Raw genomic sequence first — 23,340 nt, 5'->3', positions numbered from 1 at the left:
TAGGTGGGAATACAGGTACTGGGCAGTCAAGGTGTCTCTTTGGGGTTAATTTCATAGGATAGCAAACTTCTACGTCTCGTCTCGTCTCTTCCTTCTTCTCTTCCTTCTTCTCTTCCTTCTTCTCTTCCTTCTTCTCTTCCTTCTTCTCTTCCTTCTTCTCTTCCTTCTTCTCTTCCTTCTTCTCTGTAAGATCTGTACATTCCTGAAGGGCAGAGATTGTGTGTTGGGGTGAGGATGTTTCTAAACATTAAGCTTTGGAAGAGAATGCTTCTGAGTAGGGCATCATGACTTAAAAGCCTGCAAAGAGCAAAGGGTGGTGGAAGATGGAGGAATGGTTGGAGTGGGGATGTTGATATATAGAAAGTCCAAGCTATGAAACGTTACGGTGTATTTTATATACATAGCAGTGCAGAAGAATGAAACTGAGAGAAAGTCAAGATGGAAGGAAATGAGCCAAGATTTTGGGAGAATTGATTCGGAAGAGTGAGCAGGCTTTTTTTTAAAGAAGCAACAGAGTTGTCAGGCAGAAAGAGAGAGCAGGAGAGAAGCCAGGGTAAGATAAGCATCAGCTAACTTTGCCAATAGACCAGGGTAATTGGGTAACTATGGAGAGAAGACTTTGGGCATCAAGGAGCCTGTTGCTCTTTTTTTAGAGTAGAATTGTCAGCGTGTTTACTTTGAAGTTGGATATGTGTATTTATTTAAGCAACACACATAACTAATTGACAAGTGACTGTGTGTGTTTATGCATAAATGTTTTATTTCAGTATAAAACTCTATGGTTTGTATCTGAGTAAAGATTAAATTACCATATCTCTCTAGGTCAAATTTCTTGGTTCATTTCTTCTAAGGGAGCTTTGTAAATACAGAGAAACTGTACTACATAGTGAAAAATGATATCTATCCCTCTTGTAAGCCTGATGGAAAAACCATGCCATTGGAAATGATGTCTTTTTATTGATCTTTCGATATTTAGCAGGTTTATCTGTCTGTAGCTTTGAGTTTGCCTGTTATCTGTGCATTTGGTTAGCTATATCCTTGAGCAGAGTGCTTTGCTTTTATGACAGTGTTATTTTGGCCTTCTTAAGGCCATGGTGTTGAAACAAATATAATAAAAACTCCAAAGTCTGAATTTTTTAGCAATTTTTTAGCATTCCTCTGTACTACCTACGAACCCAAACATTGGAGCACTGAAAGTCTTGTAGTGTCCCCTGAGTGAAATGGCCACAATCGATTTCTCATAATCTAGTGCTGGAAGAAAATGCACACAGCAGTGAAGTATAAATAGTAAAAAGCAATTTTTAAATTATTTTGGTCATTGAAAGCTGACCCTAGTTGTTATAAAGTAGATTCTGTAATTTTAGCCATTTTAGGCTGTACTTAAGCACCTAAATATAAATGACCTGTTCTTAAGAGGTGCTCAAATGCAAGGGTGGGTATCAGGCAGTGGCAGGATTTGATTAGGGGTGATGTGCTCTCACCAGCAGCAGAAAGAAGATTATTTTCCCAGAACTAATCTTTGTGGTCAGGAGTGAAGCAAGGTGAGCATCAGGATGGCAGGAAGGGGAGCTTGGATCTGGCTTGGTGTTGATAGCAATGTACCTCAGCAGCTTAAAAATAATGTACTTCTAAGCCTGTATTTCTCTGCCTAGGAATACACTAACAGTTTTAGGGGTCAGCATTTGAAGCTGGGTATGCTTTGGTTCTTAGGCTGAATGAGTTTCTCAGTCTCTGTAATTTGCTTAAGTACAACCTTTAAAAGTAAAATTCTGTAGCTGTATGTGAGGTGATGCGGTTTGTTTTTATCTCATATGTATTTTTATAATACCTGGATGTTTAAAAATGACATACAGAGTGATGGTAACCACTGTCTTTTTGGATGCTCCCCACCAGGGGAGGGTATGGTAGATATGTTGACTTATTATGAGGGTAAAGAAAAAATGAGCAAACTGTCTATCTGTGGACATTAAAGAAGCAAGTTCAGGTGGAGGCTGTTGGAGGTTGTCACTGCAGCCTGCAGGGACATAACAGCAGTGCAAACCAAGGGTATTGTGCCTAAATCACAGGTGAGTGCTGTGTTCAGTAGTCCTGCAGCCCAGGGTGGAGGAAGAAAATGCTGAGGACACAGAAAAGTGCCTGGATGCAAACAAAGCACTCAGTCCTTGGTTAAAATCTTATTGGGCAGAGCTGCAGTTTTTGATATGCAGCCAAGGTAAAAGTCCCCATGAAGCCTCTCTCCGGGTTCTGGGGGCATTTTGCTGCTGTCAGGTGGGGTGACACAGGTCGTTGGGTGCAGAAGAGAGGAGCTGAGAAGTGGTATGGAGCTAATGCCTTTTCAGCCTCTTCTCTTTGCCTTGTAAATCCGCATTTGTAGTTAATATTTTATTTTGCAGGAGACAGAGGCCAAGAGATTGTTGCTCAGAAAGTGAGCCAGGATGATAACAAGCTGTGACTTATGTCCTTGCGAGTAAATTGTTTTTATTCTGTTTGTCTGTGAGGGGTCATTCTTTCTTATTGTAGATGAAACAGTTGCATCCATGCTCATAGCTGGTTTTGACTCCAAGCACATACCTTCCCAGCAGAACTGTGATTATAAATCCAGTGATTCAGTTGTACAAGGAATGGTCAGCAGCAGCTAGGTCAGGCAGTGGCTTCTACAAGCCATGTTACCACTGGTTGCTGCTAAACTTGTTGCCATGAAAATAGCATTGAAAATAGGATGGCATTCATGAGAGTTGAGACTGAGAAGCTAAAAGGTAAGCAGAGTACTACATGAGGTGTATTACTTCTCTGATGTTTTCTCAATTATTTGAAAAGCTTAACTTCCACATTTTGCACACATGCTTTTCTGGCATTTCCTTTAAAAGGAAAAATGTTCTTTTTTTTTTTTTTTTTTTTTCTTCTTAGTTCCTCCAGGAGTGATACAAAATGGAGCTCGAGTTCTGAGTAGAGGAATATTTCCTGGAGCCAGGCCATTGCCAATCAACCCTATAGGAAGCATGGCTGTTGCAGTAAGGTAAGAGTCATTCATTGTGATATCCTTGTGAAATAAATTAGTATTTTGTAAAGAATGTAGAAGTATATGTAAGCTCACATCAATAGAAACTTTACTGCTTGCTAATGCTTTGGAGATTATAAATGAAAAAAACCTTTGCCATCTAAAATGTGTGGTTTATCATTCTTTGCAGGATAGTCATAGCATATCTGTCTGTTGCATAGTGGCTTATAAAAAGCATAGTTTTGTTTTCACTAGCAAATTGCAAACAGTTTATGGTGAGAAGCTCCTTGGGTGACCTGTTTTTCTAAGTGCAGATGTGTTTTCCTGCTCCCCCTGCCTCTGCCACTTTTTTAAAGACAATTTCCTGAACCTTTTCCAAGGATTAAATATGAGAGAGAAGCATATCAGTAATATTAAAGCAATTTCTGAAAGATATCTAAACATATAGCTGTCATTTTGTTATTAATGTAGGTCTTTGTGAGGTGGTTTCTTTCATTACAGATTCTATTTCAAGGTTATACTGCAACATTCAAGGGTAAAATGTTGTCTGAAGATCCTCAACTTTTTTCAGAAAACAGGGCAGTAAGGGACATCTAGTGATGGTAATAAGAACTGTGCATCAGTGCTTTGCTTTACTTAAAGCCGTGATGGTTTCTCATTGCAAGAACAATTTGCCTTCGGTGGAGCTCCATTTGCAGTCAGTCACAACAGAGATAAATTTGGTCAAGTGTGCTGTCAGTGCTCTTCTCTTTCACAGCCCTCAGAATAGGTAAAAGCCATTTCAGCTCAAGCAGTTGGGTGTTCTGGGTGGGGTTTCATAATCAGCGCTGCCCCTGCTTTGCTGGGCTACTCCAGTTGCAGCCTCTGATCTCAGCAAGTGGCTGCAGAGCAGTGAAATAAAGTAGCTTGATAGCTACTTACTCCATCATTATTTGCTTGGGATTTTTTCCCATTTGCACTTTAGTTTTTCTCCCTTTTTAGAATTAGTGTCTAGCTCTTTGGATAGTTTTTACATGCAATAAATTGAGAGAGAGAGAGAACCTATGACATTCGTGTAATCTTGATGCTTAAAAATGCATAGAGGGGAAGACACTAATTGGAATAAAATCCAGGTTTTTGGTGGCAGCTGTTTCAAATGTTTTTAACATTTGCTGCGCTGTAGGGACGCAGCCCCGAGGGTCATCCTCCAGAAGTCTGCAGTTTGTTTCCGTCTCGCTTTTCCACAGTCTGGCCTTGCTAGCAGTGGAGGTCAACCCCCTTCACTAGCTTTGCCGCTGGCTTTGGCCAGGACTTGCATTCTGCTCCAGTGGGGATTGCACTGCTCTGGGACTATTGGATCATTAATTCTCTCTATATATATATGTATTTATATTTATGAAGTGTCCAAGCTAAATGGAGGACATAGTGGTCTGAATATTCTCTCTTGAGCTTATCTGCATTTCCAGCTCAGGGCTATTGCTTAAGCAGAGGAGACTGTTTTGTAAGCAGGGTTGACTTAGGATGGAGATAGGTCTGCTCTTCCTTCCAGGCCACTCAGAAGCTTCCTTCTATGTAGACATCCCCAAACTGCTATGCTGCTGTGAGACTGTATATAACTTTTATGTTAATTTTTATGCATTTTCAGAGGACTCTTGTTATTTTTTTTTCCAGCAGGTAGGACAGGATCTTTGCCAGCTACTTCCTAATGTAAATTCAGGAAATAAGGGATTTTACACCTCCCTTGCTTATGTGCTTCTTGCCCTGTTTTAGAGAAAAGCATTTATAATTTGTTAATGCAGACATATTTCTAATTCTTTTTATTCTCTTCTTCAGCCTTAGGCAGTATTAGAAATAGCTTGCTATGAATATATTGCTAGTCTGCATGATGTCTGCTCATATTTAAGGGCTCCTGCAATATCCCCTCTCCTAATTCTTGGAAAAAAACATGCACTTTGAGAAGTTAGGGGGCTCTCTGCAGTAGAGCAAGTTCAGAAGGCAGTTTTATATTGTGCCTGCTGGGGATATCAAAATTCAGAATTTCTCTAGGAAGGTCAGCCTGGATGCACAGTACCTTTTAGACCATCATTCTGGCTTCTCAAAACTGAATACTTCTGTTACCTGTTGTTGTAAAAATGAGATCCTGTTTATTCGTGCTTGCTCCTCTCCTCAAATACACAGAGCTAAGTGGGGCCTGTCCTGTTGAGCTTTCATGGCATCTCATGAAAATCCATACAACTTCTGCTTATCATGTACAGCAGAGGGAGTTTATCACAGTGTCCATGCAGCCTTCCTCTGTTGCAGTACGAGTAGGAGTTCTGCTCACACAGAGCTGTCATCCCTGCACAGAGGGAGATGCTCCAGTCAGGCTGGCAGGGGGCATTTTTAGGCATGTTCAGGTCAGTTTCCCCTTCCAGCTTTCACCAGGGGTGGTGCAGGCTCTTGTTCCAGTTATCTGCAGAAATTATGTCCCTCAGCCTGTATACTCAGGAAGAGCCAGACAGCTTCTTTACAAGATTTTATTCAAATGGGTATTGGAGAGTTCCTCTGGTGTCCTAAGTGAAAGGCCTAAAATGATGTGGTTTTTCTTTTAACTTAGGGGGCCTCTAGCATTCCCTTGGTAGTGGATCCTTGCATATCAAATTAAACCTCTTACTGTTTTTCTTTATTACTGTACATAATGTAGAAGTTGCCGGTTCTTCTCTAAGGTGCTGGTGTTCTGTTGGCCCTTCCTTGCTGTCTAAGGGGTTTATTTCATTTTGTGTTTATTTCCTCAATGTCTTAATGGTCTTTGGGCTTGCTGTTCCCCAGACTGGGGAAATACTGTTTGCTTGTGAGAGCCTGTCTGCAAACCACAGTCCATGCTTTTGAAGTCTCTTGCTGTATAGGATTGCCTGGACCATTCACAGATACAGCATTTATTTTCCCCTTTTTCACCTAATGCATTCAGTGCTTTGGGAAATGTTTAGTTATTTAGTACCCAGCCTCTTCCGTGGTTGTCAGGCAAACCACTAGTTTCTCTCAAAAACCAGGCCAGACCACAGACCACCACTTTCCTGTTAATTTTCATATAGGCTGTGAAACAGAAATGCCTGAGAACATTTTCAGACACTCGTTGCACAGTGTCTGTATCTATGTGTGCTGTCTGGTCATGTGTTTTTTCTTTCCTTGCTGGCAGTTAGGTAACTAAAGCAAGTAGTGTGGTGCACATGGAGTCTGCCAGCTCCCTCCCTGAAGGAGATGCTGTTTTCTGTACCATCATTGGAGTTCCTCACATTTTGGGGACTGTATAAACTTTTTTTTTTTTTGGTGCTACTTTTTTCCCTTTAGTGCCCTAGGACATACTCTGATACTGCTGCTGCTGAGTCTCTGCAGACATAAAAGTTTCTGTATTTCTCTGTACTGATGAACCCTCTCATTTCCCCTCTGCAGGTCTAGCATGTTAGTTCTGTTACACTGCCCACTGCTTGCACTTACAGTTCAGGTCCATGTCACATGCTGAAGAATGCAGCAAAGTGAAACATAAATGTCTGTGCAGCCAGCTGAAAGATTTGTTATCAAGCAGACTGTGCAAATAACTTGCAGTACGTTATCCTGTTTCACAGACTGCTCGTATTGTCAAAACAAAGTAACAAAAAGGTTGGTCTTAGGTTAGACTTGCAGCTGTAATTAGGTGGTATTCTGTTATTCAGAAGGGAAGCCACAACACAGAACTAAGTTGTTGAAATCAGTGATTTCTGTTATGTTAGCTCCCATTAGGTGGAAGGTTTACTGTGCTATTCTTTTCAACAGTGTGACAATGTATTAGCACACCTTGTTCCTGCACGATGTATTGATGTGTTGTTGTTCCTATGTAATTATGTGCAATTATGCTATCTTTTATATATAAAATAAAATACAGTGAATTTAAGTAGGATGAATTTAAAAAACCTACTGAAAAGTATTTAAAAACAACAAATCCACCCATTTCCACGAAGAAAGAACAGCAATTGAGGAGAGCATCATTATGTTGTAGTGCATTTGGCTTAAATTGCACAAATAGACCTTCCGTTCCAAACTAATCTACAAATGGAAAAGGCATCCCACACTGTTTTTTACTTTGAAATCATCCTCTGGTGTTAAATCTCCACAGCAGAGCATAATTGGATGTGTTTTGACAGTAGCTTTTTATTTACTTTATTCCCACCACTTTTAGCTTGTTTATCATCCATACTTTCCATGTTGTGGCTGACAAGTCTAAGACCCACCCGAAGACAGCAGGGGAAAATAACGCTTCAAAGCTGCACAGCGTGTAGCATGTCTCTTACATGAGATCCATCATAGATATTTTTGGCAGACCATATCCCTATCCAGTTCCCTTAGTGAATCTAAAAGCAAATGCAGTGATAGTCTGAATATGTAGAAAATAAAATACTGAGTTAAAAAGGTATCCAGTGAAAGTCAGCAAAACCAGCAGTGCCTTCCGTGCAACAAGGAGTTGGCTGTGCTTCAAAGGTGAGCTTTTGCTCTTCAGTGTAAAATCAGAAAATACCCTTTAGATGTTTACTTAGGAGGACTTCTGTAGACACTTCAGTAGGTGTAGTCTCTATCAAAATGGCCAATGCATCTGCAGTGTGCATTGTGTGGCAAGATGCAAGAAGCTTTATCTATATAATTCCAAATTAGTGAGGCGTTACCAGTTACACCGACCCTGTGGAAGAGCACGAGCTTGGAAGAGCTCTTTGCTCTATGATTTCAGAGCAGTCAGCAGGAAGCCTCTCACCATGACGTTTATAGTGTTCTTTGGTTTTCCCCAGTGCACGAGTGGTTCATGTCTGTGTCTGCCTGAAGCAGGCAGACCCACCGAGGTGCAGTTGGTGGAGTTTCTCTCCACAGAGAACCTCACCAGCTGTGTGGCATAGGCCTTGTTATTCGGTCCAGGATAGCCTGCAAAAGATGTTTTACAAAATATCCTTGGTAATATTTCTGTAATAGGCCTTTTTTTCTTTTCCTCTGCCCTGAATGTTCGCTGTGCTACAGAGGCTGTTGAACATTGTTCAGATAGACTCCCAGGGTGTCCAGGTTGGGTCTGAATTCTTAATTCCTAACCTGTTGGCTGTGTTCTGCCCTAATTATGCTTTTCCCACTGAATTATATAGCTGAGGAAAGCAGATGCTTTTAGCTCCCACGGATTTCTTTTTACCTTTGGAGCTGCAGCACTGTATGGACAGCTTGTCGCTCATCCTGGTGCACAGGGCTTCATGGTCTGTTCAACAGCCTGTTCTGATGGGAAGGCCGAAAGACAACCCCATCCCACAGCACTAGCCAGCAAATTCACGTGAGATGCAGGTAGGAAAGAGGCAAGCAGAGTTCACAGCTACCTTGGTGGGAAATCTTAAGGAGCAGGTAAAACCATTAGGTTTTGGGACAGTCCTAGTAAAGATGCTGTGGCTGAACTTGGCATTGTCTTTGTTGATACAGTCAGAAAATTCAGGTTGGAGAATAGTATTGACCATCTTTGCTTAACTATTTGTTTGGTTTTTTTTAGATAATAATTCACCAGGATGAATCCAACGTATGTTTCAGGCTAGTTGAAAACTTAGACAAAACTTTTTTATATGCCACTTATGCCTAGGTAACAGGTTAAATTGCTTTCACTAGTGTTTGTTAGGAAAACTCAATTATTTAAATTAATACAGGTTAAAAATAAAAATTAGTGGGAAATTATTGGGATTTTTTTGTTTTTAAATTCTCTTTCCTCACAGAATATTTCTAGCTTCTGAAGGAATTTCACAGTTACCTTCCAATTGCAAGCACAATTTCCCAGGGAATTTCCCTAAGTGAAAAAAAAAACTCCTGTTTAAGTTTCCAAGACTATATGTTCCCTCTTCCTAGGGAAAGCAAGTGCATCCACACAGGTAGAGCTACTGCACTTGCTTTAGTTTGGAGAAGGAAAAAAACAAACAACCCACAACACACAAAAATACAACACTAACAAGCCTTATCTCCTTCAGCATAACTAGGTTTTAAAATATCTGTTCTTTTTTTACCATTAATGCTGCAGTTCCTCTGTAGCTCCTCATCATTGGTGTGTGACAAGAATGGGTTTTGTGCCCAACTTTATTTGATGAGGCAAGATTGTTAGTTATGATTATTTTAACTTCAAATGTATAGGGCAATTAGCTCAGCCTAGCTTCCATTATGGTGACTTTGTTCCTCCTGCTGGCTTTATTTTTGATTTTTTTTTTCTTCCTCAAGTCAGCCATTCAAGCAGTGATTAAATAAACCAAACATAAGTAACACGTGCAGCATAGATGCTAAAGCGTAAGTAGAATTACATACTGTCCTTATTTATTAATGTTTACTTTAGCTTAGGTAAAAGAACTGGTAGATGCTTTCTTTCATAAATTCTTACCTGTATAGTCTTCATGTTCTTGTTTATTACTGGTGTGATCAGCTTAACAAGCCCCAGGTCACCCTTGTTGCATTGCATTCCCCTTTTCACCTGTAATAGGTAGGATCCTTGGCAGCTGAAGGGTTTTTTTTTAGTAACTAAAGGACAAAAGTACTGTCTGACAATTATTTTTCCTGCAAAAGAAGAGCACTGCATTTGTCTGAACTTCAGATTTGCTGTTGATATTGACAAAGTGCTCTTTCTGCTAACAGCTCATGACTCATATTTGTTGCGGTCCTTTGCATAGGATTATGCTGTAAAGTATCTCTCTAAGAGCTTCTATCAGTAGTGTAACCAGCTTGTTGACTTTTGACTCAATAACCAGAATCTCATCATGCAGCAAGTGAGCATCAATTATCTTCCATGTGCTAGCTCATCAGCCTATCTGCTCCTGTGTAGTATTTTTAAATAACAGTTCAACTACCTGTGTCTAAAACTTCTCACTTTCCTGAATTTTCCTCTGGAATTACATTACCTATACAGTAAAAGAGTGCTTTACAGTTTTAGCAAACCTGGAACCTGTCAAAATGTGTATACCACGCTTACAGTACCACACTGTATTGCTTTCTTCATATCTTTTAACTGATTGTTTCCAAAACTGTCACCTACGTGTATACAATATTTGTCATCCAGAAGGACTGGAGGTAGTTAAGCTGGTACTTAAACTCTACATAGGTTTGTTTTGCTCATCAAGGGAAGGTACCTGTCTCTGGTGTGGAATACAGTAAGTATTTTCCAGCAAAACTTCTTGCCATTTTGCAAACAGAACGTGGTTACATATCTTCTTTTAAAGACAGTAGAGAAATTTAAGGAAGATATGTCTGCCCTTGGCAGAAGGATGGAGACTTATATCCTGTCTAATCCTGAGGAAAACCCCTTCAAAAGGCAAAGGAAACTGCTTCATTGCTAACTTGAGATCCAGCTCCTGTGGGCTCTGTCTGGCTCCCGATGAAATTAGTAACAGAACTCTTATCAATTAACAGTGGGAATGGAGTCAGGCTTTCCAAAGGCCAAACTTATCCCTGTAGTGCTTGAGGGTTGTGTAATTTTGCTACAGCCAAATTGAAATATTTTTAAAAGAAGCTGTGCTTGGTACTTTTGGTTGTATAACTGTGGTTGAGGTCCATCAAGCAAATAAAATAGTCCATGTGTATAAGATGAAAAGCTCTAGTGACTGTCCCATGGCCTTTCCTGACAGAGGAAGCCACTGCTTTAAAATATTTGAAAATGTCAGTTTCTGAGAATTTTGAAATGAAGTGCTGAACTAGAAAATGGGAAGTAAGGTATTTAAATATTTTTTCCCTCTCTGTTATACTAAGCACAGAACTTTAAATGCTTTATCTTCCCCTGTGTAATTTAAAGATAATCCAAGCATCAGAGCAGTTGCCGGTTTTAAAAATCTATTATTGCTAGATAGTTAATCTATTGTTTATCACTATTACTGTAGTGATAAAGTTAGAATTACAACCAGAATTATGAGCAATAGTAGATTTAGCTGGCCAAAATATATTCCCCGAAACACAGGGGAGTTCTGTCCACTGATGTTGTATGTTGAACTTTGTAGATCACAAGATTAATTTGTTAGTGAGTGTGTAACTGTGTAAAAGCAATATAAAGCTTTAGAACGTCTCGAAGCATGTGTGCAACATGAATGGTTTAGATATTATTTTATTCAACTCTTATTTATGTAGTAATATCAATTACAACTAATTCTTCATATCTTATGCTTGAGCTATTGCCTATCAGATTAATTTACTTCCAGGCTACATGAATTTTGACCTGATGTATATCCTAAAACCCTGTATAACTCATTTTCATTTCTGTGGATATCCTTTGCTAATTCTCTCCTTGACCTGCTTTCTCTTCCTTTTTTTTATTTCCCCAAGCAGAACTGGTTGGAAATCTTTCAAAATGTAAGTGAAAAACAAAGAATTTTCTGAGATGTAAATGCTGTCCATTTCCTGACCAGTTCCACCATAGTTCCCTTTCCTTTGAAGTGTATTGGCATTTCCTATTTCCTCCCATTTTTTAAGTGATTACATTTGTGGTGTTTTTTTTTTTTTTTCACCTTTCTGTCTTTCTTTGCCATCATACCTCTTTGCAGTCACTCTCTGTGGGATCCTAACCCCATAGTACTACACCTTCCCCCAGGACATTGCTTCTGTAATCCCCAGGCCTTTTCATTCTGTTTTTGTGCTTTTCTGAAAGGATTGGGATCTGGAGTAAGTCCCTTGGGCAGAGCTTTTGAATCCAAATTATAGCCCCTTTATGGAAAAGCAAACACTGAAGACTCAAGAGGGGGCAAACCAGAGAGGCCTTTTGGCACATGGTTTCTCTGCTTCATGGAACTGTTGGTTTCCTTTTATTGATCCTCTCTGGGAACAAACAGGGTTAGATTCAATCACATGAAAATGGGCATCTTGATTTAAATCCCATCTTTCAGAAGTCTCGTTCACTCATAACCAAGTCAGTAGGAATCCCATTTGAGTTTCTACCTGTTCTGTCCTGTGTTTGTTCCCTTGGAGCAGGAATTTATTGGTGGTTTTGTATGGAAAATCAGTGGCATGTGATTTTTATTGAACCGCATTGCTCTGACTATTAGATGCCTAGTAAAATCAAGTCACTTTAATTTTATGCTAATTTATGATAATTTTGAACATCTTTAAATGTAAATTTACCCTAAAAATGAAGAATCTGTCACTTAAAATGCATCACATGCTTTTTCGTAATGACTGATCTTAAGGAGCTGGTTATAAATTCACCTTACAACTAGTTTAGTACGGATGATTTCTTCTTTTAAGCATTTGGCATCCTCTAATGACAACCCCTGCAGTGGCAAACCATCACAGAGTAAATGCAGCTGGCTTGCTGCACAATCATGAATGACATTGCATTTAGTTATTAATAATTGAAGGAGCTTTGTGTATTCCTTCTGGGTTCTGTATATAATTTATGGATCATAAAGCTACTTGAAAATCTAGGGGAAAATAATTTTATTGAGCAGAAGAGGTTGGCAAGAGGCTTTCTTTGCTAATAACCAGCCCTTGCATTATATACATTTATTTGAAAATACTGTAAATAAGAACATTTGGAGTGACTGATTAATGCACTGCCTTTTAGCATTGTCCTGTCACTGCTTCTCAAAAGCCTCTTTCTTATTTCAGTAAGCTCCACAGACAAGAGCACTGAGCTGACTGGGAGCTGTGGATTACCTACCATTCTTATATTTCCCACCTTTCAGCCTTACCTTTCTGAAATGGATAATACTCTGCTGTTTCTTCTGTAAAGAAACCAGACCCGAGGTCCACCCCCTGAACCCTAAAGCACTTGCTCATGTTTTAAGTAGAGGCACAGTAATACTCTGGGCTTGCCACTGTGCCATTCCTCCGAAGAAATACCTGTGTTCAGCGTGCATTTAAGAAAAGGTTCTTATCCAACACAGCTGTAAATGTGTGAAGGCACCGTGGTGATAGCATGGAGGCGGTAGGACCAGGTTTTGAAGCAGTTTATCATGTGATAGTTTAACAGGCAACAATCTTTCTTGGTTTTGGTATTTTTCTTTTTATTGAATGAGGGGTTCAAGGCTAGTGAGCTGTCGGGGGCAGTGAGGATGCCTTTACTCAGTGATGAGCATCCTCTTCTCATTTTTTGGTAGGAGTTAAGCACTGCACAGGGTCAGTCCCTTCTGCAACAGCCTTTCAGCCATTGAGTTCTGTACTGTGAAGTCAGTGGCAATGCTCTAATATTTTCAGTGCAGAAGGGGACCCTATTAGTTTTAAAATATATTGTGCTGCAGTAGTTCCCGCAGCGCTGAGTGCCATAAAACCCAAGTGGAAAACGACAACTTCTAGAGCAAACACAGATTTTTTTCTACTGTCTGTTTTAAGCACATCATAATATTTTGTTGACAGCTAGTGTCTTAATATTATATCGTTTTTAAGATCATCAGTAAAGTGATCTCAGTCAGAAACATGACTGGGTTACTACCTGAGTGCTCTACTTGGGTGCACTGTCAGGAAAAGTCCTGTCTGGGAGCCGTGCTAATTCTAGCTGAAACATTTGCTACCCTGGAGAGCTGAGGAAGTCTCTGAGAGGAGGCAAAAGCAGTACACCAGAAAGGTAGTGTCTCTTCCCCACATTATTGGTAGCTTAATTTTACATGAAAAGGGTATAGGGAAAAAGATGCAACTCATCAGAGCTTGTTTAATAACTAGTAGATAAAACAATGTTTTTGGTTTGGTGTTTTTTTTTTTTCTTTTTTTCTTTTTTTCTTTTTTTTTTTAACTCAGAGCAGGACTGTTTAGTCATTGCTTATTGTGGCCATCCTCCTTGCTCCTACCTCTTGTACTGTTGCTGCCTTTCTCTTGCCTTGTTACATGTGTAGAGTCCAATCCTCAAGCAACTGGAGTCTGTAAAAAGTCAGGCTCTGAAAGTGGCCTGCATGGACACTATTTTGATGGTCATAATTCTTTGTCAGTTGGTTTTACCTCAGTATCTTTTGCTCTGAAGCAGGATTACTTCCATGTGTTTTTTAAGACCGCTTCCATTTGTTGTTACAGGAATGGGATAACAAACTGCCGGATGCGGACAGAAAGCGAACAGTCGTGTGGCTCTCCAGTTGTTAGCGGTGACCCGAAGGAGGATCACAACTACAGCAGTGCCAAATCTTCCAACCACAGGAGCACATCACCTGCTAGTGACTCCGTTTCCTCTTCCTCTGCTGATGACCAGTATGAATTTGCAACTAAAGGTAGCCAAGACAGCAGTGAAGGAAGTGAAGTTAGCTTCCAGAGCCACGAGAGCCATAGTGAAACAGAAGAGGAGGACAAAAAGCAAAATCGGAAGGAGACCAAGGATTCTTTAGCTGACAGTGGATATGCATCCCAGTACAAGAAAAGGCAACATTTAATGAAGGCGAAAAAAGTACCAAGTGACACACTGCCTCTTAAAAAGAGACGTACGGAAAAGCCCCCTGAGAGTGACGATGAGGAGATGAAAGAAGCGGCAGGATCCCTCCTGCATTTAGCAGGAATTCGGTCCTGTTTGAACAACATCACCAATCGGACGGCAAAGGGGCAGAAAGAGCAAAAGGAAACCACAAAAAATTAGAACAAATCAATGATTTGTTTGAACTTACAAAGTTTTGTTTCAGCACGTCAGGTGAATTCTAATGATTTGTGGCAATATCAGCAATTTTTTCCTTTTTTTCTTTCTATTTGTTTTTGGTTTTGTTTTTTTTCTTTCTTTCCTTTGGTTTTGTGGTTTTTTGTTTTTTTTTTTTTTTTTGGACCCTTAAGATTTTTACTTTTAAAGGAGATTGAAGCCATAGAACTCATACTGACACTCAGCTAATTTACAAAAGCTTTTCATTACCTGAAGACAAAAAGTTAACAACAACAAAAAGCCAAAATTGCCATTGCTTTCTCCGGCTTGTCAAAAAAATGCATGGTTGAATACGCAGTGACATCAACATTATTGTGATGGGAGTAAAATTGGGCACTTGGAAATCCCTTTTACACTAGAAGAGATGTGCATAATTTAGTAGTCATTCAGGCCTGGCCCTTATGATATTTTTTTTAATGGCCTTACAATTGGGTTATAAGTGAATGTGAATAAAGAGATCTGGGGGAAAGAGGAGGCACGTACTTCTCAACACCAAACCAAGAACTATCTAGAGGCACTCAGATACTGTGCCATAGAAGTCTTTGGACAGCCACTGGTGGCAGCTGCGCATACTGTAATGCACTTGTAGTGCTTCATGTACTATACGTGGCTCATAATGGGAAGACTGGTAAACTTAGTTTGGGGAAAGTGAAACAATGTATGCAATGGGTTTCAGTGAAACTATGAGAAGAATTGGAGGGGCACTGTCAATAGCATCGCTAAGCATTGAATTATGTCTTCTATATTAAATTAAATACTCAAAAAGCCATAAGCCTGAAAATCGGCACTGCGTGCAAAAAATAATAGTGATAGGGAAAAACAAGCTATGTCTTCTAAACTGCCTGAGTGAAAAGCAATCAAGTCTAAGAAATTACAGCTATATTAAGGAAGGAAATAAATCCAAATCTTTTTCTGTGGATCAAATACTTGATCTAACTGGGGGAAAAAAGCTACAAAACCTGCCATTAGTATTATTCTGTAATTCACAAAACAAGACAGCATATTGGTGAGCAGTGAAATTAAGTTCAACAAAACAGCTCCAACACTGCCCTCAGAAGCGAGTGTGCAGTTAATGTCAGTCAGGAGTCGTCTGTGCAAAAATAACAGCAGATTTCCAGATTCAACCAGCGTAGCCAGCAGAAAAAAACTGATCCACATTGCATGGATTCCTTTTGGGAGGGGGGGAACACAAAAAGCAAACAATGTTTTTTATTCAAAGATGACAAAGTTCTTGTAAGGTAAATAATGTATTTAGCATGAAGCATGAATTATTTTCATATAAATATAGAAAATAGAGAAAAAGGCTATGCCTCTAATTTTTAAGCCCTTAGGCTTAGAGTTTGATATTTTTTTTCTTTTTTTTCTTTTTTTTTTTTTCGTTTTGTTTTTGTTTTGGTTCTTTTTTGTTGTTGGGGTTTTTTTGAAGCAGGTGTTTAAGGTTTAACCTTCTTCAGGGACAAACACTGACTGTTGGGGAACTTACTCTGCAATATTAAAAAATAAAATCTTCATGCTCTGGTAGGGCTTGGATGGTTGAATTATACTGCCTTGTCTGCACATTCAGCCCCCCTCTCCCTACTTCTGTTTAAAAAAAAAAAAAGAAAAAAAAAAGAAAAAAAAAGTTAAAAGTGTGTCCTTTCTTCGTCTGTACATGTGTAACATGACGCAATAATATGAGGGCAAGTTTAGTAGTGAGTGTGTATGACAGAATCAAGAGAATAATGGGAGATTAATTGAGGAAAACTCGCTGATTTGATTCAGGAATAAGTAGATAAGAAAATAGCTTTGCTAATTTGCCATGAGAAAATGATGTTAGTCAAGAGCCTTACTGAGGTGTCCCGAGAAAAACCAGTGCTACAGAGGGTGTGATTCAGGTATAGTGCTCCTCTCCTGACATGACGACTGTTAGAATGGAGACCCCCTACAGCCGAGGGAAGCTGTGAAATAAATAATGCAGTCTCTCACCTGGATTCGTCAGTTTGGCATGAAAAATTCCTCATGTAGAATATCGTAGAGGCAAAAAGAAAATCCCAAGGACTGAAAAACCCTACCACTTAACAGAATGAAATGGTCTGCTCCTGTAAAAGAACAGGTTTACAGCCCTCACAGCTGTTCCAGGCAGCAGCATCACCAAGGCGGAGCTGGTTTATGGAGAGTGAGTTAGAGAAGGGTCTGACTTCCCACTCCGTGGGGTGAAATAAAAACTGCACTTGTTGTATGTGCAGTTAGGAGTGGGAAGACTGAAGGCAGGCTGGGCTGGGCCTGCCAGCCTTCCTGTGCTCCACGAACATTTTGTAATGTGAAGAACAGGACCATGCTGGGGGCAGCACACAATGTTGTGCCTCTCCTCCCATCTCACCCCTGTGTCCCGGGATCCAGGAGCTGCCTGACAGCTGCTGGAGCCCAGCACAACTGCCAGCTATGCAGATCAGGAAGGAGAGAGCCAAGGACGGTGGAAGGAGCAGCTGTGTGCTCCCCTTTGCTGGTCCCGGGGCTGATGGCCAGCATAAGCTAAAGCTGGAGTACGTAGATACTAAATCTATTGGCTGCCAAAAGCCCTTGAGATAAAGTTGGGGAAAACGGGAAGCTTTCTGTCGGCCAGGTAGCACAGAGATGAATGAGCCATATCCTTCCCTCTGGCCAGAGCCCTCCCAGTGTGATTGCACTGGGTCAGTCAGCTCGGTCCTTTCTGTTACAGACTTTGGGAGAGTCACTGGAAATACAGACAGCACAGTACCAGCTTGCCACCACCTTCACTCAGTGCGTAAGTTGTTCCATCGAGGAGCTCCTCTAGTATTTATCAAAAAGCCACATTTAAAACTCAAATTCAGTGGCAGAAAATACATTCAAAACAGGGCTCACCCATTTCTTTCCTCCAGAGAAAGCGATGTGGTGGTGTGCAGGTGGCCAGCTCCTGCCCAGTCACACACAACACTAATTCAGAGCAACCTCACTGATGGCAGTGCAGGTGAGATCAGTATCTGCTGTATACCTACCATACATTAATGTGGACTCTTGGTGGCTAGATATATAATTACCTCTAGTATTATCTTAGAAAATGGTCATTTGCATAAATATCTAATTAGGCAGGTTATTTTTATATATATACACATATATAATCTATCTACAACTTCAACACCTCCTTTATATACTTGCTGGTAAACTTAAAATGTTGGCAAACATCTATTTTCATGTAAAATGTGTTGTTCCTAGTCTGATCTGCTGAGGAGGTGGTGTTCAGTAGGAATTTACACAGTTTTGTTCAGGAACCAGCAGTTTGGCTGAGCGCTGATGCCATCAACAGATGATTTCTGGAGTTTGAAACAACTCGTCCCTACCAACCCTTCCTCTAACTATTGATGAGAAGTACATAATTTGGAGTTGTATAAAATATTTGAGTCGCCTTTTAAAACGTTTTTGTGCCTGGCTGACAATGGCAGCTTTGTCAGAATTGGTAATAATGCTCCATCAGAAAAGTTCTCTTATTTAAGAGGAATTGAAACTTTTTTTCCCCCAAAAGAAGTGCGTGGTCAGCCTCTCAATCCAGTTGTCTCTCCTTTCACCAAGTCATGCCAAAAACTGAGTGGTTATTGCACTGTATTACGAACTCTCTCCCTTTCCAGACATGAGGTGGTTTGGTTTTGCTTGTTTGCTTTCCTTACTAAGCCATTTTTAGGTGAGAAGTCATAGAATCTCAAACTTTCGATTTTCCTCATCCTATCAGTATTGCCAAATTCATGGTTCTCCAAAACAGGTGGGGGCTCGGGGAATCCCAGTAGGTCAGCAAGTGTTTAGTGGCAGGTTTCACACAGGCATGTGTTTAAGGGTCGCTCAGACTTCACCACGTGTTCCTTGGGAATATGCCTTCTGCAGCAAGGGGCTCTTGCAGGCCAGAGCTAATGCCACGAGCAGATTTCACTGGAGTCTGCAGGGAGGTGAAATCTGCCGTTCGTGCTTGCATGCTGCAAGCAGGTGGATGTTCTACTGAGAAGTCATTTTGATGCAGATTTTGCCTGCATTTAGAAACTCAAGCACAGTTCTTGAACAGCTTTAATGCATCATCTGTAGCTGTTTCTGAAAGCAATCTGATGCTGATCTTTTCCTGGCAAAACCAGCAGTAGTTCTGTCGAGGTCACCAGAGTTTTGCAGAGTGATGAGACGTGCTGTTTAGGACTACAGAACTAGCCTGTGACTGTATTCTCACTGGTAATTCAGTTGATGTCCATAGGCCGACTCCTGTCTTACCTTGAAATGGGAAAAAGGAGTCCCAAAGGAGGTGCATCAGCTCCCAGTGTTCAACTGAATTGCTGTCTACCTTTGCAAAAGATACAAGGAAACCCTGTGGGCTGCATTCTTCACTGGAGTGAGGTAGTGAGATGTCAACGAACTTGAGCAAAGAACGGAATCCCAAATTGTATGCCAAACAGCACCGTGGATAAAATGACCAAAACAATACTTTGTCCTATTTTCTTGGCAGCCACAATTGATATTGGCTCCCAAATAATTGAGGCCCTGAATTTTCTTGAAGTATTTCTGTATCTAAAGGTGTAGATAGACGTGTCTGAGATTTTCTAGAACCTCCAGGTGTCTCATCTCCATTGCAGTCAGTGGAGCTATGGACACCCAAGTGTTCTTGAAAATCTACTGTTTTAGTATTATGGCCATTTTTCCTTTGATCTGGCCCTAGGCATTTTCTAAAACATTCCTCTCCCATACTCCAGGATTAGAAGAAAACTACAGAGAGCGCGCATTTACAATTTCAGAGGCAATGCGACTTACTTCACTTCATGGAGAATGCAGACGTTCCTTCAGGCATGCCACTGCTGCCTCAAGAGCTCATTGGCATACCTTGTAGGAAACGTTTTAAAACTTTTTCTTGACTTTGCCACCAAAAGAGCATTTGAACCATACATCCTCTTGATTGTAACAGAGTATCAGTGTTGACTGTCTGACCAGTTAAGTTTTAGTGTTCTTCACAGCCCTCCAGTAATATATCAAACACTGTTATGCACATAATGCAGCACTGTGATCTAATTTAAATAATACTTTTTTATTATTTATACTACTCTATGTAATATACATCAACACTTTGCTATATAACCTAAGTGATAACCCTCTTCTTAGTTATCTGCCAAACTCTGACTTTCTGTTTGGTTTATATTGCAGTTAGCACAGTTACCAAGTTGTAATGATGTCTCTTTTCCTTTGAAATGGAATGTGTAAGTCGAACTATACATTTGTGTGTTTCTGTTTTAAGCTGGAGTTTATAAGGATTTACACACAACATTCGGTGTTCTGTATAAATCTGCATACATTTGTGAATTCATCTGTTAACCCCCTTTTATTTAGAAAGTATTAATTGATGGTGGTTTATTAGGGTTTTTTATTTTTGCATTTTTATTTTTAGTACTGGTTATTCTTGAATTAAGCAGAGACTTGTCAGCTGGGTTGCTTTATCATGTATATGACCTTACGATTCTTCCACAGTTCAGCCAACAAGTACTAGCTTCACTGACCAAAAAGAAGTCTCAACCTAATGTGTCTATGGTGCTGTATTTTGCTGGTGTACATTTAAAACCAGAAATGATCTAAAGGTCACTTTGAGTTGTTCTAATAAGTAGCCTTTCCTGGTTTTGGGAGCTTGGGTTTTGTTTTCGTTTTAACATTGAAACAAGGAATATTTATCTGAAGCTATGTAATGGTTTTTCTACTGTATCACATTTCCTTTTGCAAAGAGGGGGAAAATGACCTGATGTAACGGCCTCTCACAGTCAATGGAAGGCTTTTTTTTTGTTTCACTTTTTCATTTTCAGTTAATTTCATTGAGCTTTGGATCAGGCCAGCAGTTACGAGAGCTCATTGTCTGAGGGTTTAAGGGATAAATGGCAACTTGTGCTAAAATGACGCATTGTGCTCTATGATGGCCATCATCTAGAAGTGGGATTCTTTCTCTTGTGTTTACTGTGGCCTAAAATCCCAAGACTTTCTTTTTTCATTCAGATGACATTAAACTTCAGTACATTTTTAAGTTAAGAGAGCATTGTACATTTCTTGAGTATGTGTGTGGGATTTTTCAACAACTGAAAGTAATACCTGTATCTGATAACCAGTTCCATGCCTGCATCATTCACACTCACTACTTAAAACTGCCATGATGTAAAATGTTGGGGGGAATGACTTGTGCGTGTATGAAAAGCATTATGGACTTGTACATTTTTTTATACTCTGATCTGTAATTTCTGAAATATTTTGTTTTACAGAAAAAGTGATAAAGCAATCAAAAGACCGAGAAATTTAATATCAATGCTTAAGGGTCACAGGACCTTAACTGGCCAATAAGTTAATTTAGTACAGTGATAAGCCAATTTTTTTTTTCCTGTACTTGGCGTCTGAAACTGCCAATTTCATCAATATTAAAATACGAACTGTGATGGGGAATGAACAGTGATGTTAAGTTGTATTTGTGTTTACCTAAATGAGCAGTCCGAAGGCAAGTGCAATCAGCTGATCTTTAGGAAATATGAAAATGTTGATTTAGAGGCATACTTGCATTTTACATTTTCTTGATGTGTAATCATATTGCCAAAGACAAACTATTTCATCAATTATTATTGTAAATAACACTTTCCCAAAACCTACCATAAAGTTTCTGTGATGTATTGTCTTCCAGTTGCAATAAAAATTACTGAGTTGCATCAATTGAACAATTGTAGTTTTGTGAATATTGGCTTCAAAATATACTTAGATATTAAGGAGAACCAACAGTGATTTTCTTTTGCAAATTAATTGTTTCATTTTTAAATAGTTCTAGCCCCAGTGGAACATTACCTGTATTTTCACTGCAGTAGGTATCAACTCATGTTAATTTCCTGTCATATGCAAATGAGTAGGCAATATTAAATTGCTGTTAAAGTTAGGGTTTGATCTTCCTTTGTCATCAGTTTCAGAGTCTGGAAACAAAGCTGATTTCACTGGGAATTGTGTCTTTTTTTATTATTATTATTATATATTATCAACTATCAGAAGAGATTCAGTAATTGTACGTATATAACGGGATGTATATAAGAGTCCAAAAAACATTGCTTTCTAATCTTTGCATCAGCCGTCCTCAGGCTTGATTCTTATTTCTGCAGCATCAGGACTCCCAGTTCTTCTGCCAAGTTACTCCTGTGCACTGCTGTATGAAGACTCTTTGTAGGAGGAAATACTGTAAAGCTGAGAACTTGAAAGCCAGTTGCCTAAAGCAAATCAGTCCTTCACCATCTAGTAGATGTCCTACTCTTCAAGTCCTTGGAGCTGCCCCAGGCTGCCACAGGGACCAGTTCTGCTAAAGCCCAGCCTGGTCGATGCCTTTCTGTATAGTCCAAGCAATAAAACATAAGGCTAGAGCAGGGGAAACAGTGCAAAAGTCATCTCTTCAGAGGGTGAATAATAAAGGGTACATAAAACAATGTAGTTGCCTCATAGCTTTCTCCACTTGAAACTAATCTGAGGAGCGAAATCTTATAAATTATTCCCCAAGTACTGTGGTTTGAACATGGGCTCTCTGACGAGCCCTTATATTTATAGATTTAACTTGTAACAGGGCTGAGCAGAAAGAGAAGAAAAGCTCCACTGTTCTTCTGTCGAACAGAAATCTTTTCTGTGGCCGGGTGGAGCTGGTGCTGGCAGCGGAGGGTGGTTCCTGGCAGCTCCGTGCGCTGGTGGCTGAGGCGGTGCCACAGAAATACCCCTCAGTCCTCGCTGCCCTGCAGTTGGTGCTGGGTACCCCACTGCAGGCATCTCAAGGACCAGGTAGATGTGGACACCTCCTGAGGGCACGGGACAAAAGAAACAAGTTTCCAAGATAGGTATAGAAGAGCATGATAATGCCCAGACCTATGTCTGACCAGGCAATTGGTGCTTTAATGTATTGCCCATCAAAGTTTTGCTCTGAAACCTGCTCTCAGCGTTCGCTGCCACTGTGACAGAATGAAGGTGAGGACAAAACAGCTCAGACAAGGAGATGAGAGGAGACTGGTGGGAATGAAAATACGTTTAATTGCTCTGGGCCATCCTCTGGTGGCTCCTTGCACAGCCACCACCGTGCCATGCTCTGCAGATGACTGGCAGTGCTTTGTGTGCTGGGGGCGGGAGGCCCACAGCTCCCTGTCCTGCTCCCCCTCACACCGTGCCCTGCAACACCTCAGGGCATTTGGGGAGCTGCCGGACAAGAGAAACCCGGCCCACCCAGTCGCGGCACAGGAGATCTTAGCCTTTAGATGCAGGCTTGCCAAATGCATGGTCTTGGGCTTCCCTTGCAGGGGAATTGCAGGAAGGCCTTAACTGGTTCACCTCAGGCATTCTGAGGCAGGCTGAATCCCAGCTGTGCTGTAGCTTTTTGTGCAACCTTGAAATTTGCCTGTCATGGGCAAAATGGTCTCCAGTTGCAAATTTTACTTTATTGCCAATTAACACAAGCTGCTGATTGCTCATTTGGGTATTTAGAAAGGACACAAACAATCAACTACTTGCATAAACACCTGTCCTACCTCCTCTCCAGCCTCAACATCCCTGTTTTCACCACAGGTTACAATCAGTTTGTCGAAATGCCTCCAGCAAGCCGCTGAGCAGCATGAGCAGTCCAAGTGACGTGTGGGGGCTCTTTTGCTGCTCTTTGATGCTTACTGCTTGTCCTGCTGCTTTGGGCCTACCCAGTTCCTCTGCTGCCCTTTCTTCAGGGCTGACCCTGCTCCAGCATGGGCTGCTATGGGATGCAGACCCTGAGAGG

At 40.5% G+C, this 23,340-nt stretch overlaps 1 protein-coding gene across 5 annotated transcripts in view; it reads left to right on the top strand.

Annotated features, from left to right (window-relative positions):
- Window positions 1–21,233, top strand: part of FOXN3 (forkhead box N3) — a 197,838-nt gene extending 176,605 nt beyond the window's left edge. For 4 of the 5 annotated variants that reach the window (XM_084287542.1, XM_084287544.1, XM_084287543.1 and 1 more), the window contains 2 exons: window positions 2,908–3,016; window positions 13,967–21,233. In XM_084287542.1, coding sequence (XP_084143668.1) covers window positions 2,908–3,016; window positions 13,967–14,516 — 659 coding nt within the window. In that variant the 3' untranslated portion in view covers window positions 14,517–21,233. The remainder of the gene's footprint in view (window positions 1–2,907; window positions 3,017–13,966) is intronic. The other variant, XR_014618471.1, reaches the window with a different exon arrangement.
- The last annotated feature ends 2,107 nt before the right edge of the window (window positions 21,234–23,340 follow it).

This window comes from Netta rufina (genome assembly GCF_964035555.1).
Source record: "Netta rufina genome assembly, chromosome: 5".
Classification (NCBI taxonomy): domain Eukaryota; kingdom Metazoa; phylum Chordata; class Aves; order Anseriformes; family Anatidae; genus Netta; species Netta rufina.
Note: the sequence above shows the minus strand (reverse complement) of the source record. Positions and strands in the feature narration are given on the sequence as shown.